At 32.1% G+C, this 19,725-nt stretch overlaps 1 protein-coding gene across 1 annotated transcript in view; it reads left to right on the plus strand.

Moving 5' to 3' along the window:
- Positions 1 to 359: 359 nt before the first annotated feature.
- Positions 360 to 19,725, plus strand: part of LOC110991604 (lysine-specific demethylase lid) — a 30,755-nt gene continuing 11,389 nt past the window's right edge. Inside the window, exons 1-20 of the mRNA XM_045632034.1 lie at positions 360 to 791; positions 2,393 to 2,470; positions 3,350 to 3,488; positions 3,625 to 3,794; positions 7,078 to 7,288; positions 8,163 to 8,329; positions 9,147 to 9,308; positions 12,454 to 12,570; positions 12,999 to 13,110; positions 13,391 to 13,527; positions 14,133 to 14,239; positions 14,321 to 14,473; positions 14,968 to 15,079; positions 15,226 to 15,420; positions 15,540 to 15,718; positions 16,108 to 16,279; positions 17,168 to 17,366; positions 17,693 to 17,808; positions 18,452 to 18,671; positions 19,062 to 19,276. Coding sequence (XP_045487990.1) covers positions 585 to 791; positions 2,393 to 2,470; positions 3,350 to 3,488; positions 3,625 to 3,794; positions 7,078 to 7,288; positions 8,163 to 8,329; positions 9,147 to 9,308; positions 12,454 to 12,570; positions 12,999 to 13,110; positions 13,391 to 13,527; positions 14,133 to 14,239; positions 14,321 to 14,473; positions 14,968 to 15,079; positions 15,226 to 15,420; positions 15,540 to 15,718; positions 16,108 to 16,279; positions 17,168 to 17,366; positions 17,693 to 17,808; positions 18,452 to 18,671; positions 19,062 to 19,276 — 3,168 coding nt within the window. The 5' untranslated portion in view covers positions 360 to 584. The remainder of the gene's footprint in view (positions 792 to 2,392; positions 2,471 to 3,349; positions 3,489 to 3,624; positions 3,795 to 7,077; positions 7,289 to 8,162; positions 8,330 to 9,146; positions 9,309 to 12,453; positions 12,571 to 12,998; positions 13,111 to 13,390; positions 13,528 to 14,132; positions 14,240 to 14,320; positions 14,474 to 14,967; positions 15,080 to 15,225; positions 15,421 to 15,539; positions 15,719 to 16,107; positions 16,280 to 17,167; positions 17,367 to 17,692; positions 17,809 to 18,451; positions 18,672 to 19,061; positions 19,277 to 19,725) is intronic.

Raw genomic sequence — 19,725 nt, forward strand, 5'->3', positions numbered from 1 at the left:
AAATAGCTAGTAAAAGGTGAAATTTTATCCTTACATTTTTCAAGTTTGCTAAAAAAGGTTTTCTTATGAAATAAACCACAAGAATTATGCTTCTGAAACCTTATAAAATAAATTGGTTTAATTAAAGAAATATATTATATACAGCTCGCTAGCATTATATTTGCCTACACCATCTTTGTTTATATAATCATGTGATATTTAGATAGTAATTTTCGGAATGTAAATAATTTTATAACATTGATCACTTTTGTTAGTGGTTAAACCCTTTTTATTATCTATAACGGTATTTCGTAGCCTATGGAATACACGCGTAATGTTTCCTGATAAGAAAAAGATTTTTAGTAATGGCAGCACCAGAGTTTCGAAAGTTCAATTTTGCATGGCGGACGTGCAAGTGGGTTCTGTTATTTGTTAGTGTCTACTGATAATTTCATTTATTATTTCTCTGAGATTCCTTATGGAAAGACAAATTTTCATGTTACTTTTTCTTTGTGGTCGTGCTTTATTCATTCCTTAACGTTAGATGATGTTAAAGTGTTAGTTTTTGTTCGAAATTATAAGAACTGCATAGGTTTTTCTCTAAAATGGGAAAATGTGACGAAGCTAATGTCGAAGTTAGTATGGGGGACTCGGCGTCCCCCATGAAACCTGATAATTTTACCTTCACCGTACCTCCGGAGGCCCCTGTCTTCGAACCAACGCCTGAAGAATTCCTGGATCCTTTAGCGTATATCAGTAAAATCAGGCCAATTGCGGAGAAGTCGGGGATTTGCAAAATTAAACCCCCTCCCGTAAGTTATTTTCTTTGTTCTAAATCGATATATTTATTAAAAACATTAAGTGTTTTATTTGTTATATGGATGGTTTGTTTTGCAATATGTTTTATAACCCTTTTTGTGCACGTTTAATAAATCTATGATGCAACCGTGTCAGTGGGTTTTTTGTCCTCCTACATATTTTATATCCCGAAACTCTATCAAGAAATGCACCGTTGTCATATGTAAACTTATTAACTTACTTAGAAGTGCATAAAAATGTCTTCAAATGCAGTTGCATATTGTTGAAATAGGCTGGTTGCCATTTTGTGTCGTGCCCTCGGCCTGCGATAATTTTGATAAAAAAAGAAACATCGCCTTTCGTTTCTTCTTTAAATGAAATGCCAACTCAGTAATATTTAAAGCAGTGTTTCATCCTTCTCAAATTAACAAAATCCTTTGTAATGTTCATTATAACTAAGTTGCTAAGCATCTCTACATACATATGATATAATACTATAATAGAACACTACTAAGAAACATATTGCAAGAAACTATCACAATAATGGTAGTCCTTCATTTTAATTATGCTGATTATTTGGGATAATCACATTTAGCCATTACTAATATTCTTTTATTTATACTAACTGTGAAGAGCATCATCTTTGTCTATGTAAATTGTTTATATTTTATATTGTGTAAATATTCAATTTCAAAATTGAAAAATTTCTTCGTCCAATTATATGTCAAATGTTAAATATATTTTTATGCTAACCTATATTGGTGCTATTAGTCACCCATTGTTATTGTATCTATAAATTTTATGTTTCTTGATGGTAATATATAGTAAATTTAATGTTGCTTGACCTAAAATTATTTGGTAACATTTGGTCTGTTCTATGGTATTTTGCATTACATGATTGGCACTCAACAAGTCTTAAATGTTTTGATATGAAAGGATAAATTGAATGTCTTTTTGAAGAGATTCAGATTTGAGCCTTTGTACAATTAATGACTAGAATTGTGACAAACTATGACTTGAATGAGGCAGTAACAGTTAGCACTAAAATTTGCATCTGCATCTCTGTGTTTTTTTATATTCAAGTTATACTTTAATTTTAAATCAGTATTAAAGACACCATATTTTTTTTATAGAATATAAGGTAAAGGTATAATTGAATAAAATGTTAATGTTTTTTTGCATTTTTAGTTCAATAAATATAGATTATTAATTTTTGAGATAAAAGTGAGTGCAGTTACTATAAGTATTTTTATAACTTTGATTAAAGCAGTTTCAGCTATAAGTGTCCTTGAGAATCCATTAAATGACAAAGTTTTTGAAGTTCTAATACTTAAGTTTAAAGCATGTAACATTTATGTTTATAATATACTTAGTAATGTGATTGTATGTACTGGCGTGGCGTTATCACTTAGCAGAGAAATGTCATATTAATATATTAATTCGAGCATAGAGCATGGACACTAATTTTCTACTAATTCATTTTATCACTTGTCACTTTGTTTATGATACTGTAAACGATTATGTTGAAAACTGCCATATCATAGACACAAACATTTACTACGCTTGTATGGGAGGAAAAAGTTGGTTGTGTTATAAGTTTAATGTATATTTTCAGCATTGGCAGCCACCATTTGCTGTAGATGTAGATCGTCTACGATTCACACCAAGAATTCAACGGCTGAATGAATTAGAGGTATATTTTAATAAATTCTTTAAAATCTGAGTTATGAATCCATTTCAGGCTCTGAAATATTACTTTTTATAAGCTATCTTTATGATCATTTAGAATATTTTTAAAATTATGGTTTGAAAACTTTTGTGTAGTGTAGTGTGTTGTTAAAAATTTTTATTACTTTTTACTTAAAGTGAAGGTTACAATATAGATTTTGAATAAGGATTATTTTACTGCATATTTTATAAAAATAATAGTTTATTTTTCTTCTCTGTATCACAATAAAATCTACAAATTTAAAACAATGGAAATGGCAGAAGACTAACATGAGAAAGTTCATTATCCTATCAACTGTAAAGGTTATAAAGTGATGACCTAAACACAGATGTAAACATTACATAGTATTTAGAAGTGACTTAAAATTCACTTTTGAATATAATTGTGTTTTAAAGGAAACACTTTTTTAACATATTGAATCTTTGTACTTATTATTATAAACTTATAATTATTTTACATAATTTTAAATTTTTCCCATTGTTTTGCCTAAAATAAGTGTTTTTGATAAATGTGTAAAAGTAATGTTAATAAAAGACAATAAGTACTATATCACTGTGATTTTTAAATTACTAAGGTGGTAACTTTATTTATTGTAATACTATAATATAATAATAATAATAATTTATTCATTGCACGAATATGGTACAAAATGTCAAGGTGGTACAATTGTCAGTATAAATATTGTACATTTCGATTTATTTTCTAGGTCTGCATAAAAAATATGATTTAAATATAGAGTGAAATAGGCTTTAGTCTCAAAACTGAGTTGGTTAAATAGCAATATGTATTTGGAAATATCAGCACTTTAAATTTCAAAATTTGATTATATGTTTTTCATTATAGGCTATTACACGTGTGAAGCTAAATTTTCTAGACCAAATCATTAAATTCTGGGAACTGCAAGGTTCTGTTCTGAAGATACCTACAGTTGAACGGAAGCCGCTGGACTTGTATGCTTTACATAAGATTGTGAAGGAGGCTGGTAAGATGTTTTTTTTAATTTTGTTTTATTAATATTATTATTTATTTTAGTGTATGTTACTGTGAAGTCAATGAAATACAATGGATTTGTTAGTAATAAATTATATTATTATTAAATTATCTATTTTTATCTGTAGGCGGTTTTGAAGTATGTTCTGCGGAGCGGAAGTGGTCAAAAATTGCCCGTCGTATGGGACATCCTCAGGGCAAAGGCATCGGGTCAATAATGAAGAACCATTATGAACGCATCCTCTACCCTTATGACGTGTTCAAAAATAACGGCGCTGTGGGGGACAATAAGGAGACGGTATGTTTAGGTTTAACTTAAAAAGATACTACTACAACGTATACAACTACATACTATATAAAGTGTCTCTATATTTGCTATCCGTGAGTTCGTCTAGGAGACTTTATTGGCATTTCTTGTATTTATTGTTCAGGAGACTCGTGCATGGCTGATAAAACGCTAATAACGGAACTCCAATGGAAAGATTTACGCATTTTGACTTTGCGTGTGTATTGTAGTCTTGTTTTCATACTTTCAATCTATAGAATGTTATTATAAGCTTTGATTTTTTATTGACTGTAGAATTCTGACATATCATAAGTGTTGCTACCAAAAAAGTTTTTCATCGAAAAAGGGACAAATAAAATGCTACTTATTTTTTGTTTTACCTACAAAAAGTTAAATCTAAATACTTAAAATAACAAATACTTCAATTTATCAAATCAACTTTAATTACTTTACTTCACTCTTCAGCTGGCAACACTGATTACTAATTCCAGGTTAAGTAAACCTTAAAAAAAAGAAATTATTAGCTGTCATGTCGCGTTTTTTACTATTTGAAAAGTAGGTAACTGATGTTATGGGTCGAATTATCACTTACAAACCACTTTTAATGTGGCGCACCGCCCTTAGTGAAATGGATGCATTCACTAACAAATAAAATATATGTATGTAAACTCAGATATACAGATTCGTATTGAATTTGAAAAATTTGCCCAGCCAGAATGGTTTGTAATCTCTAATTTGTCAAAAAATGCGTGTGAATTCTACGGAATTAAAAATCAAAGTATAAAAGAATTGTGTGTCAGATTTAGCTAACTAACCAAGTTGCTGGGATATTGAAATTATAAAAACAACAAAGTTTATCCTAAAAATTGGCTGCCGTTTTTAAAGTATTTAGCAACTATGAATGCTTACTGTGATCTATAACATTATACATATTGTACACATAAATCGGGTACGCGTGCGTTGCCTAGGAGTGCAAATTACGACTGAGTAGTCTTCATGGGTCAAAATAAAAATGTATTATACGAAATCAAAGTGTCGCGCTCAACTGTCAGTGCCATAAAAATCATTGAATTTTTTTAAAATTAAAGTCAAGTATATTCAGCTTATATTTTTATTAGATAGATAAAGCCATTTAATCCATATTATACAAATTACAAATAGGATGAGTGTTAGTTTTGTTAGTATATACTTAGTCTACGTTAGTCATATCCATTACATCTTGTTCAGTATGGATCCCTTGTCTGAAGGCATCCTACTTAACTTTGAATTTTTATTTAGATATATTCTTTCATTCATTTCCCCCAGTAACCTTTATGATGTCGTCAGCCCGTCGCTTTAGTGGTTTTCCCACATTTCTTTTTCCTGGATTTCATATTTGTCCTTACAATGTCGCCTGTCCAATGTTTCCATTACAATTTTAAGGCTGATTATAGTGAGGTAATATAAAGAATTATCCAGATATTTTACATAAAATTGGCCACTGATTAAATGTTTGTTAATAATTAATAAATATTTATTGTGAAAATCAGATAACAATTAAACTGATGAAGGTTAAATAATTGCATTATATAATTTGTAAGTTGCAAGGTTGCATTGTGACATTGTTTGAATATATTGAATAGAAATAATATATTCTATATGTTGGCTTGCTGTATGCTCACTAAGTAGGTAACCCAAAGCGGCACGGTGTAATGTAGTATTAAATATTATAGTTACATATGCATTAATATATCTATATACTCCTGCGAAACAGCTCGACCGATTCTAATGAAATTTTTTATACATATTCAGCTTGAGAATCGACTACTATCTATTTTACTATCTAAATTTTTATTTGTTATATGCTTATTTTATTTGTATAGCAAAATGTTCCATGTTGGTATATAGGTACTAAAAAGGTAGGGTAGGCTAGGCAATAAGGAGAAACGAAGTTGGCGGGGCCGCTAGCATATTAATGTCGTGAGCACACAAAATTAAAATTTCCAAAAAATTATGAAAATTAAAAAACATATTTGTATATAATATCATACGATAGTTTATCGTGGCGGTTGTTTAGAAATTCAAGTGCAACAATCATTTTGAGTCGAGACTTAGTGCTAAGTATTGCTCTCGCTTATCAAATTTGATTTGACAAATTGAATATCTAAGTTATCTGTTTTTGTAAGTACATATTTGTTTTATAAATTGTATATATAATATTTCTTTTTATTCGCTTGATTCGTTTATTATTTGTCACAGTACTTAAAAGTACAGTCGAATGAGCTGTACATGTGGTACTTGAAATATATGGATTTCGCTAATTGTACTATGATATTTTAGTAGATTTAACTCAACATTCATATCTTAACTAGTCTTGCGAAGTATCGTTTAGTATACCATTAACCCTAATACAGCAACGACGTCATTTGCAATGTAATACATGTAAAATACAATTCGTATTCAAATTTAATAAATTCATATTATATTATTAATATAGCCTTTATATTCCGAAACTCTCACTACAAAATATCTCACAGTTCGGTGTGCCTCTTGGCAAAGGCCTCCAAATCAAATCAAAATCATTTATTCATGTACACTTATGAACGTCAAAAAGAAATACATATTAAATGCTTCTTTACATTTACTGCCAGTTCCCAAATTAATAGCGAAGATATATAAGAGAACTGACAATGAACTCTCTGAGTTTTCCGTCTCGTTAGGTATATTCCGTCAATATCTCCATTTTTCATGAGGGCACCGCAGCATATGACCCGACCTTCATATTATCATGAATACATACTTCATATAATTTATATGCACTTTTTGATGTGTCCTTTTTGCTATTAACATATGATTTAAATGCTTTGTTCCGTTCGTTGTGTCTAAAGTACCCTACCATACCTTATCTCATTTGCTTTTCTTTTATCATAGTGATTACCTGGAAGAGATCGCTCGAAAGATGTAACACCGCCAGTTGCTCTCGCTTTTATTTAATTTTTAAATTGTATTGTATTTCTGTATACTTGCAACGAAGTTAATAAATACATAAATATTTCGTTTCTAAAAGTATATTTATTAGCAAAACATGATAGGAATATTTATAATTTATTTATATTATTGGAGTAAATTTACATTTTATGTTTATCAATGTAATAACAAGATGTAATTGGATTTGACTTACGGAAGTAATACTTAGCGCCCAGTCTCGACTCTGTCAGCCTAAAGATAAGATTCTAATAATAGCTGATAATCCAATATGTTTTCGGTGTACTTAGCGCTTCTGTTCTAAATCAATTGAACTTGTTTTTTTCTTTAGAAAATTGAAGTAAAAACCGAGCAGACCCCTGAAAAGGTGAACGCTCGTAGCCGGTCGAGCAGCAAAGGCCCAGCGGCGACTCCGCCCCCCGGGCGCCGGTACAAGACATCGGAGCCCGAGGCGGCCGAAGGCAGCCACACTGAGGGAGCTTTGCCTGGGGCCGATGAGAAAAAGACACCTATTAAGGAGGAACCCACTGAGAATCGGAGGAGTGAGTATGATATGATTTATGTTTGTTTGTATCTATGTTTAGTATAAACAGGCTATATATTTAAATTTTGTGTAATCGAGTATATATCTTAATATATATATTTCTTGTGTGCGTGTGTATGTGACTGAACTCCTAAACGACTGGACCGATTTAGACGAAATTTTTTGTGTGTGTTCGAGGGGATCTGGGAATGGTTTAGATTCACAATTTTGTCCGCTGGACAATGTTTTTTTAATTAATTTTCAATTTATTAGTTGTTGTTGATTTTGGAATGTTTTACATTGGATCCGACAGACGGCGCTACCATCGCAGTGTCAAATTTTAAATAATATTCGAATTTTAATTTTAGTCTGTCCCGAAATTTAAAAAATGTTTTGTTATCATTGTGTTATATCGTGTGTGACCATGTGCTGGATCGTTAGATATTGTCATAACATTTGAATAATAATTTTCATCAAAATGGCTTATTAAAAATTGAAATTTTGAAATTAGACGTGTAGACAGGACAACGTCTGTCGGATCCGCTAGTATATATATAAATCCCAAATGTATAGTAATAAGAGTAATAAGTAATATAGGAACTAAGTAACTGGCTTTGTATGTTTAAAACTTGTAATTATTGTTTGTATAGTATATCATAGTTACAGCTTTATTGGCAACCCCCAAGTGTGTTGCCATGGCAAAATTACCCTAATTTTCGATGTTACTTCGATTTCAATATAAGATTTTCTGTGTCTTTGAACATGGCATTTACATTATTAGCCGATACAATTTGGTCCGATTGCCCTTTTTTTTTAAATTTAGATATTGGTTTTACGGAGTAATCTAATTTCAATGCTCGTATTGTATAATTAATCGTGAATGTCCATAAAAGGTCCTCGTGAAAACAAATGGATGTCGAGTGCTGCGTCGTGCGGCGCACGCGCCCGTGTCCTAAGATCGACGAAATTACGCGAGCATCGCTTGAGTAATATGACCGTGTCAGTCACTCCAGCACCCGTGCCTGCGCCGCCTGTAGTCACGCCCAGACCTTTGGATCCTGTGAGTAAATTTGTAAATTGTCAAATGAGTTTCGAAAACAGATTTTTGATGTGAAACATCTATAGCCGCACGTAAAACCGATTTCTGGCGTGGCGACGCATGCCGTGGCGACGCGTCGCCACTCTATATGATGTACAGTCTAAATGCAGTAGTAAATTTCACATTAAAAATATTTAATGAAAATAATGTTTATTCAACAAATAGTCATCGTTATCTGGAAAAAAAATCGTAATATTTTATTTTATCATTATGACATATTTACCTTTACATACTTTTACTAAAAAACTCAAACAATATCTTGTTAAGCTGTCCTATACTGATACAGAAAACATTCTTATTGTACAAAAATAGTATAGATATAAATTTGTTAAGTAAAATTAATTATTTAAATAACGTTTAGATGAAAAAGGAAGAGACTGGCTGCCCACAACACAGGGAATCCTACTGTGGGGGCCAGTGCACTCTACTTTATAGAAACATTAATGTATTTTGTGTCTAATAAAGTTCTTTCTTTCTTTCACCTGGTTCCTATCACAGTCTGTTCTTTTCTGCATATTACTTTTACAAAATAATGTCGATGTTTCACATCTGCCAGGCGTCCCGTTACGGCTCACATTTTTAGGAATAAGTTAATATTTTTACATAGGTGATGTATATTTGACTATGACGATCTATCTATAGGTGATATTGCATGAGTTTAGAAAACTCATGCAATACCACATTTACTAAGATGATTTAATTATGTTTTATTATGTTTTTATTTCTTTCTTTGTCCCAAATCTCATTGGACATAACTATAATAACATTTTCTAAACAGTTGGCGAAATACATGTGTCACATTTGCGGTAGGGGTGACATCGAAGAGCAAATGTTACTCTGTGACGGGTGTGATGACTCATACCACACTTTCTGCCTTGTGCCACCCCTGGCTGATGTCCCTAAGGGTGATTGGCGATGCCCCGTCTGCTTGGCTGAGGAGGTTTGTATAATAATAATAATTATGATCCATCAAATTTACTTCTATAATAATTTAATATTAAGCGATTAAAAGCAATTAAATTATTTGAAAAAAAAAACAGTCTATATCAAGAAAAAATATTTTTAGTAAATTTGTGGGCTGATCAATTTTAAAGAGAGCATTGAATGTGCTGGCATTTTTTCTTGGTTTATTTTTATTTAATTTTTATAACATTTACCTAAATTGCCAATAGACAAAAAAGTTTGTAACATATACCGTAGATATAATATGTGGTAAACTTGAAACAAAAAACTATTGGATAATATATTTTTTACTTCATATTAGTATACATTACTTTTATTAACCTAAATGAATATTTATTCATATCTATAAGTAATATTTGTACTTAAAGCAAAAAATTTGTTCTAAAGTTAAACTATATAAAATCCTAAGTAGTTTGATTTTTTGTATAATTATGGTTAAATGTAACTTGAGTATTGGAGAGGTCGCAAAATATCTTTCCAAAATACGAAATCCATGCGGGAGTAACCTCCAGCTGAGACGGATTTTTTCATATTTTCATTACGTAGCTTCTTACTTTGAAATATAATGAAACTTAGCCCAGTCATATTAGGTAAGAAAAGGGGTCAACCTCGGAATGAAAGATAATAAGCTGCAAATTGGTATGAACCTTTGTTTTGTCATTCTAAATGTTGTCTCAAAAGTCACAATCGTTATCGTGTCCGCGTCTTAAGATATTCAAGGTCAAAGGTCACAAAAATCGGTTTTTCGCGAATATCTGGCTTCCTATCGGTTAAATGAGATTTGCATTTATTATAAAAGTTGGTGGCTATAAAATTCCCTACAACTTTTGTTTAAACTTTTTTTTCATACGACCAACCGTTTTGAAGGTAGAGCGCGAAGTGCACATCGTACAGTCATATACGGCCTAATGCAAGGTCAAGCGTGAGTTATGGTTATCAGTACGTTATAAAGTCAATTATTTACTTGGAAATTATAATTATTAAACAATGCCTATTATTTAAATAATAGGTCTAATAAAAAAAAAATTATCGACATGCTTGTTGAAAAATTTAAAACTGTTAATATCACAACAAAACAAGCCAGAGATGATGCTGATGTTCTCATCATTGACACAGCTATTGCCTTATCAGAACATCAAAAGACTGCTGTCATCATAGGAGAAGATATCGATTTGCTCGTTATTTTAATTGGACGTACTCAGTCACATCATCAGGAAGTTTTTTTGAAAAAAGTTGGCAAAGGCAATGTCAAAACACAAATATATTCTACTAAAAGTTTTGACCTATATCCTCGTACTAAAAAGCACATTTTATTTTTACACGCATTCAGTGGCTGTGACACGACTTCTGCGCTATTTAAAAAAGGAAAAAAAAACTGTTACTAGAGCATTGGAAAAAATTCCTGATTTAGATAAACTGGTGGAAGTATTTCAACAAGAAAACTGCCCAAAACAAACATTATTAGAAAATGGAGTGCGCATCTTGTTGGCATTATATAATGCTCCAAAATCTGAGGACAACATTGATCATTTCCGCTACACGCAATTCATCAAATTTACAAAACTAAATAAACCTGTACAACTGTCAACACTTCCACCAACAAGTGTAGCAGCTCATCAACACATAAAACGTGTCTACTACCAGATTCAAACGTGGTTAGGGAAGGACTTAGAACCTCAAGAATGGGGCTGGATGCTTGAAAATGAAATCCTGGAGCCCATACGAACGTTATTACCTCCAGCACCAGCCGAACTACTAAACGTAATATTTTGCAATTGCAAAAATGGTTGTGGTTCCCGCTGTGGATGCAGAAAATCAGGGCTACAATGTTCTTTAGCTTGCGGCCAGTGCAACGGACAAGCTTGCCTCAACGCTTCACTGTATCCAAGTAATCCCGATGAAGAAAATACATATGATCCCGATATTCTGGAAGGTTTGGAGATGAACATGACAGATAATGAGGATGATGACAATGAATCGAACATTTTTGAGCGACAAGAAGAAGAAGAAGACGAAGAAGAAGAAGATAATTAGCTTCCATTTCCAATTTCATTACAATTAAAATCAACAAAGATACTTTTGATATTTGAACTCACATTTTGATAAATGTATATTATGCCGCATTTAATAATAAATAAAAATATGTGTAAAATATATACTCTTACTATCATTTTAACTTAAAATAAAACTAAAATATATAATCCAGAATTAATAATATTTTATACTTAAATAGTTAAATATGAATAATTATATATAAATAATCAAGTTACTTACTTAAATTAAATATAAATAATTAATAGTTAGTACATAAATAATAGGCATTGTTTAATAATTGAAATTTCCAAGTAAATAATTGACTTTATAACGTACTGATAACCATAACTCACGCTTGGCCTTGCATTAGGCCGTATATGACTGTACGATGTGCACTTCGCGCTCTACCTTCAAAACGGTTGGTCGTATGAAAAAAAAGTTTAAACAAAAGTTATAGGGAATTTTATAGCCTACAACTTTTATAATAAATGCAAATCTCATTCAACCGATAGGAAGCCAGATATTCGCGAAAAACCGATTTTTGTGACCTTTGACCTTGAATATCTTGAGACGCGGACACGATAACGATTGTGACTTTTGAGATAACATTTAGAATGACAAAACAAAGGTTCATACCAATTTGCAGCTTATTATCTTTCATTCCGAGGTGAAAGCCCTAATATGACTGGGCTAACTTAAATTTTTACAATATTAAGCTTACATTTACCATTAAAAAAATCATAGATATATAATAATAATTATTATTTATTTATTGCAATAATATGGTACAAAATGTTGAGGTGGTACAATCGTAAGTCGTTCGCATATTCTGCCACACACAGTCAATTCTTATATTATCTGTATCGTATATTATACTTTATTAAATTTGTATAAATTACATAAATATACAGGAGGCCTATGTCCAAAGATGGACAAACCAAAAACTAACTAAATGTTTATTCCTAAATTTTAAAGTTTTTTTGGAAACAGGCTTTTATTATTATTATACGTATTTATTGATTTATGATGATTGACTACTATAATCTCATAAAGTATTTAAGGTACTAATTGTATATATGTATGTACAGGTATCAAAGCCTGCAGCAGCTTTTGGCTTCGAGCAGGCGTCCCGCGAATACACCTTACAACAGTTTGGAGAAATGGCTGATCAATTTAAATCGGATTACTTTAACATGCCTGTACATGTGAGTTTCAGGCCCAACACTTATCATACTTCTGAATTTTAAAAGTATTTAAATTCCCACTTCTTAATATAATTATTTTTAATTAATATGAATTTATTTATCATGCATTCATGACATAATTAATTTCTTTGATTCTAAAATTATTATTTTTTTCTTTTCTTTTTAATTAAAATTCTAATTTTTAAATTAATTTCTTAGACAATTGCGCCATTTACATTCTGTTGCAAACTTGACATTGACACATGACACATGTATATATACTTATACAATATACTTTTTTTTTTTTTTCCCTTTGGCTCTAACACTGTTTGTGCATTAGCCAGCGTCAAGTATGGGATTTTTATAATTCGTTGTTTTAATTATTTAGTTTATGCATAATGAAAACAATATACTTTATTGGTGGTTAAACATAATATTTTTTTAAATAGATGGTGCCAACTTCAACAGTAGAGAGAGAATTTTGGCGAGTTGTCTCTTCCATAGACGAGGATGTCACAGTTGAATATGGAGCGGATCTACACTCTATGGATCATGGATCAGGTAACATAGACTTTGCATGAACTGATTAAAATAAAGTCAATGCAACACCGTTTTGTCAGATTATGATTAACAATATAATGATAAAGTTGAAATATAATTCAATATGATCTATTAAATAACAACTTTCTTAATATGTATTTAATTGGGAATTGTTTCAGAAGACCTAAAGAGGCGTTTTAAATTAATAAATTTACTTCTACATTTTAAACAGTGTTTGTGCCTTTGTTATATAATAATGATTCTTAGACTCGTAAAAAAATTTATTTGATTTTATTTACAGGATTCCCAACAAAGTCAAGCGCACACCTTTATCCCGGTGAACAACAATATGCTGAGTCAAGTTGGAATTTGAATAATTTACCCGTTTTGGAGGGTTCAGTATTGGGACATATTAATGCTGATATATCAGGAATGAAGGTAATATTTTGTTATAATACCCATTGAATATTAGGTTTTTTAAACTGTGGAGAGTCGGCATATTTCTTGCTTTGATTTATTTTAAGATTTAGGCAAGGTAAGGTTGGTATGACTCGGGTATTATATCAACAACCAAACTCAAATGTTCATATCTAATATCACATATATATAGTTTAAATTATTTTATTTCTATAAGCAATTTTTCGTATAAGTTTATACCTATTTCATATCTAAATATATATAATTCTCGTGTCACAATGTTAGTTCCCATACTCCTCCGAAACGGCTCGACCTATTCTTGGGAAATTTATCATGCATATTCAGTAGGTCTGAGAATCAGTTACTATTTATCTTTCAAACCCCTAAGCGATAAGGGGTGTCCAGCCCAATATTTTATTTTTGGACTATTTTTTTGTTTTTATTTTTTATGATACGGTATACAAAAATTCATACAACCTTTAATTTTCATCCCTTTAAGTTAACCTCCATGTTGGTATATATTAAAAGGGTATGTATTATATGTATTTATAGGTAGGCATTAAGGAGAAACGAAGTTTGCGTGGGCAGCTATTAAATATAAAAACATATATATTTGTACTTTATAGGTTCCATGGCTGTATGTTGGTATGTGCTTTGCGACATTCTGCTGGCACAATGAAGATCACTGGAGTTACTCAATCAATTACCTACATTGGGGTGAAGCGAAGACGTGGTATGTAAAAACAATTTTGATCAACATTTTTATAGTAGTAGAGTAAACAATTGACAATTAATACATTTTTCCCATCCTCAGGTATGGAGTACCATCCTCTAAAGCGGAACAGTTCGAGGCAGCAATGAAGGCCGAAGCCCCAGAGCTGTTCCAGCTGCAGCCTGATCTGCTGCATCAGCTTGTTACCATCATGAACCCCAATATACTCATGAAGGCTGGCGTGCCTGTTTATAGGTAAGGATTTGTTTTGAGGCACACATACAAGACAATGAGAAACTACTAGAAACAACAGAATAATTATATATTACTGAGCTTAAAAAGTTCGAGTTCAACAATATACAAATTATTTTCTTGAATCCTAACAGGGTTTTAAATTGTTAATCTTAAAAATCAAAGGTGTTTAAAAAAACATTCATCAACCTACATAACCTATCCTCATGAAAAGTATATTATGTATTCTTAAATAGGTTATAACAAATTATTTGTTATGTGTACGTAAAATGATGTTTCGAATTAATAAATAATGATTATTAAATTAATTAATAAATAATGTAAGATGGTAAGAGCGTGCGGTGACCTAACGTCTCGGTCAATAGCCTGAGGTCACTGACCTCTCCACAAACCGCACGTTGCACTCCATACTTGCAGCCTTTTACACAAATATTAATTTGCCTCTTCGTTATTTAATGGTATTTGGAAAACAATTAAACAATTGTTTATTTGTATAGGACGGATCAGCACGCGGGCGAATTCGTCATAACCTTCCCTCGCGCTTACCACGCCGGCTTCAACCAAGGATACAATTTTGCTGAAGCGGTTAACTTTACACCGGCTGATTGGGTAAGTAACATACTTATTAAATAAATTAATATAATGTATTCATGAACTATTAAATATTATATATAGTTATTTTATCAGGATAAAAGAATGATGATTTTATAAGTAATTAACGAGGTAATATATAGATTTAATAATATTTATTGCAGCTAAAAATGGGTCGCGAATGTATCGGCCACTATTCGACGCTACGCCGTTATTGTGTATTCTCGCATGACGAATTAGTATGCAAAATGGCGTTAGAGGCAGATACACTCAGTCTCACTGTCGCGTTAGCGGCCTATAGAGATATGAGGACCATGCTTCATGATGAGAGGAAATTGAGAAAGGCACTTTTGGACTGGGTAAGTTTTTTTTCGATTTTTAACCTTTTTATTTGGCTTCCTATTAAATCAATTAAATCGACTATACTTTAAAAATGTGAGGTTAAAATTGGTAATGTATGTTCAAATATAACATTTAGGGCGTTACCGAAGCGGAGAGAGAAGCGTTCGAACTCCTCCCAGACGATGAGCGGCAGTGCCACCTCTGCAAGACGACGTGCTTCCTCTCGTGCGTCACGTGCACGTGTACGCAAAATGTTGCGTGCTTGAGACATTTCCACCAGTTGTGCGATTGTTCACCAGCTGTTCATAAACTTAGGTAAGAATCTAATCATTTTACACTTCAAAGATATACATTTTTTTTCCAGCCTTGTCTAGTCGCGCTACAACCCTTAAATTGGTCTTCGCGACAGAAACGCTTAATTTTCATAATTGTGTTGTACTATATACCTTAAAAATATTTTTTTCAGTATAACATAAAATCGAATCCAAAAGAGAAATTTTAAATATTAAACATTTCTATTTTATATAAAATGTATAAAATAATAATAAATAAAATGTTCCATGTTGTTATGCACTAAAAATTAAGTTCGCGGGGGCAGCTAGTAGTATATAATATAATAACATTCTACGTTTGTCTGAACAATATATGCATTGTAGTTTAATTTATAAGAAACTTCGGAAATTAAAAAAAAAACTTTTTTACAGATATCGTTACACGTTAGACGAGTTGCCGGCCATGTTGGAGAAGTTGAAACGCAAGTCGGAGCAGTTCCGTGAGTGGGCGGAGGCTGTACAGAACGCCTTAGACCCGGACACGCCCAAGACTTGCGACCTCGATGGCTTGAGGGTGCACTTGAAGAGGGCACATGATCTCAAAGTAACTATTCATTTCGTTATCTATTAATTTTGGTTATGATGGAAGAGCCCTTAGTTCGATATTCTAGTTTCAGACTAACTATCGGAAGAATATAAGAACATTTAGCTTTTGCTGTGTATTATTCGTATATGAAATCTAGTGGTAAATCAAAATTAATATATGAGCAAAATTATTAAGCTAAAATTATAGAGCTTATCTAAAGTCGCTTTTGACGTTAACTGTGTTTCTAAATCTGGCTAGTTCTGTTTTTTAAACTTAGCTTTGTGCTTTCTAAAAGTTAACACTATTGTAAGGTTTTAATTTATGCCTTAGGTTCGTCGCTGAAATAATAATGTAATAACAGTGTGTAACTGTATGGGACTGACATTTAAATTAAGCAATATTCATTAGTATTCATCAGATATTTAAAAAAAAAAAAACTTCTTCTTCTAGCACATGCAGATGTGTGTTGGAGAGAGATATTTAAAAAAAAAAAAACTTCTTCTTCTAGCACATGCAGATGTGTGTTGGAGAGAGATATTTAAAAAAAAAAAAACTTCTTCTTCTAGCACATGCAGATGTGTGTTGGAGAGAGATATTTAAAAAAAAAGTGAAATACTAATAGTCCTGAGAATCGAAACTTATGTCTAACTGACTGTCGTATGCTAAAAACGGATTTGACTTTTTTGAATCATATTTAGTAAATAACCTCCCCTTTTTAGTATTTTTATGTTTAATTATCTTTCTGGGGAATTGAAACTTTTAAGAGAAAATTACGCTTTGACAGATTAAAAGCATTTTGCATTCTTGACCTTAAAAAAACATTATTTCCAATACATTTGGACACTTTAAATAGAGTTTATAAGTAATGATTGTTTATATTTTATTAATTCATAATTATTTATACAGATACACAAAACTGAACTAGTCCGAGCACTCGAAACGGCAATAGAAGATGCCGAGAAGTGCGCGTCTGTGATACAACAACTTGATTTAAATAAGATGAGGACACGTACGCGTCACCACGACCCCAAATATAAGCTGACGATACACGAGTTGACGTTATTTGCCGCGGAAATCGATGGATTGGCTTGTGTTTTGCCTGAAGGTTAGTTGCGTACACGCGCGTAGGAAAACGTATACATCGGTATTCATTACTGTATTACTAACTATATATTATTTTAGATATTACAAGTATATTTTCTTTGCACAATAAAGACCTCTCTATTGAAAGGAAGACACTATTATTCTGTACTATTGCTGTAGTTTTCCACTTGCCACTGTTTAGCATGTAAATGTAACGTGCACTCAACGAAGCATTGACTATTTCCCTGAGCACTCAGATTTGGAATGGTTGGATTATTATTATATTTTCATAAACTTGATGTATATAAGGATGCCATTATTTTATTTCAATTAATGTACCTTTTATAGGATCGGCTGTCAAAGAAGTGCTACGTCAAACAGAAGAGTTCGAAGATCGCGCTACTGAATTACTGAATATGGATTTGGATGAATGTGATTCTTCTTCTGTCAGAGAACTTGAGGATGTAAGTATAGAAAATGTGTATATGATTAATTGTAAATATAATAAATCGTGTTATTTGAAAATATTTATGGGTTGTATTAATGTAACAGTATCAGTTTTGTTAGGTGCGCGACAAGTAATTCTTCAACTTGTTTTGTATGTTGCTTAGCGTTAGGCTATCTAATAACTGACCGGGTAGTCCATTTATTAGTATTATTTAGTCCAATTATGTTATTATTGTCCTGGGGTCATCACGCCGCAAACTTAATTTTTGTAATTCTTGTATTTCTTATTTTTTTGTATTGCATCGCAATTCATCTTAAAAATAATTTATTTATCTAGGTAATACTATGTACACTTATGAACGTCAAAAAAAATACAGTAAATGCTTTTAATTTTACAATTACTGCCAGTTCTTTAGTAACAAGGGCAAAAATCAAGGGCGCATCAATCCGTGAGATTAGTTCTTAAAGTTTTGATTTACCTAGCCATTATATTTCTTTGTTTAGTTTTGTCCCTTACTAGGGTTGCGTGGAAGAGATCACTTGTTGGCGATAAGCCGCCCGTTGCCTCTCCTACATTATTAGAAAATGAATTCAATAGGATTATTTTAACTTTATTCCTCTTTTTAACTGTCTAAATATCCAATTAATATTTAACTCTAGGTGGTAGAACTCGGCACACATCTATGTATAGTGCTGCCCCAGCTACCAGCATTGCAGGCGCGATTACTCCAAGAGAAATTCATCGTATCATCGAGGGAACATCGTGAGGACTACGCGACACTAACGCCAGAGGTTATCGATAAATTACTCCAAGAAGCGGCTAGTGTTGTGCCGCATTCGAGAGTCGAAATCGAGAAGGCGCGGTTGTATAAGCTTAAATGTAAGATTTTTTAATAGTTACGTTTTTAATGTATTTTTTTCTAAATTATCAACGTTTTCATACAGTATTCATATTAGTAGATTTTAAAATATTTGATTAATATTACTCTTCTTCGCGTAGTTAGTAAAATTCTTTACTGAGTTCTTGGAAACGATTTCTATTATTTAGGCTTACATATTCTAATTCGTATCCCAAATATGTCACACTTTGTGCTTAATTCACTTTCTTCAATGCGAGCCTCAGTATACGGTAAATAAAATTATTTCATAAGGCACTAGCGGTCTAGTGTGTATGAAAAATGGTCACGTGACCAACAACAAATAGTGTACGAGCTAAAAATATATATTGATAGTGATCGCTATATTTTTTTAATGAACTTTCCTACTATAGTGCAAGTGGAAGAGTGGGAGGCCCGTGTGAAAGGAGTACTATTGGATATGAATACAACCAGAAGTCCCGATATCATGGATGAGTCGGAGCGATCGCATACAACAATCACCGAATTGGACGCTTTGCTGGCTGAAGGCGATGATATTGAGGCGGCTTTGCCTTCTCAACACGCTTTGAAAACAGCTGCCGGCCACGCCAAGGACTGGTTGGCTAAGGTAAAACCTTTTTACGTATTTGCAGATGACGTCATCGGACCTCGGCGCAGAATGCGAGATTCCATCCGTATATTATATATAGATTTTGCTATTATAGAAAATATAGTAATACAAATATTGCCACAGGCCATTGCTTAAGTCTTCCATAGAATAATTCGACTTTGGGTCGATCAAAAAAGCGTACCAATTCTTAAAAGGCCGCCAACGAACTTGTGAGCCCTCTGACAATGAGTCTATGGGTTCCGGTATTACTTAACATCTGCCCATTTGCTCCGTGTATCATATAAAATCGATTTACAAAATAACATTAGATAAGTCAACGCGTTATCGCTTATAATATAAAAGATATGAATTTTTTTAGTAAGACCGTTTAAAACTGAATAATAATAATAATTTATTGCAAGAATATCGTACCAAAAATTTGTAAAGTGGCACAATCGTTAGTTCTC

The sequence above is a fragment of the Pieris rapae genome, chromosome 18 (assembly GCF_905147795.1).
Source record: "Pieris rapae chromosome 18, ilPieRapa1.1, whole genome shotgun sequence".
NCBI classification, from domain to species: Eukaryota; Metazoa; Arthropoda; class Insecta; order Lepidoptera; family Pieridae; genus Pieris; species Pieris rapae.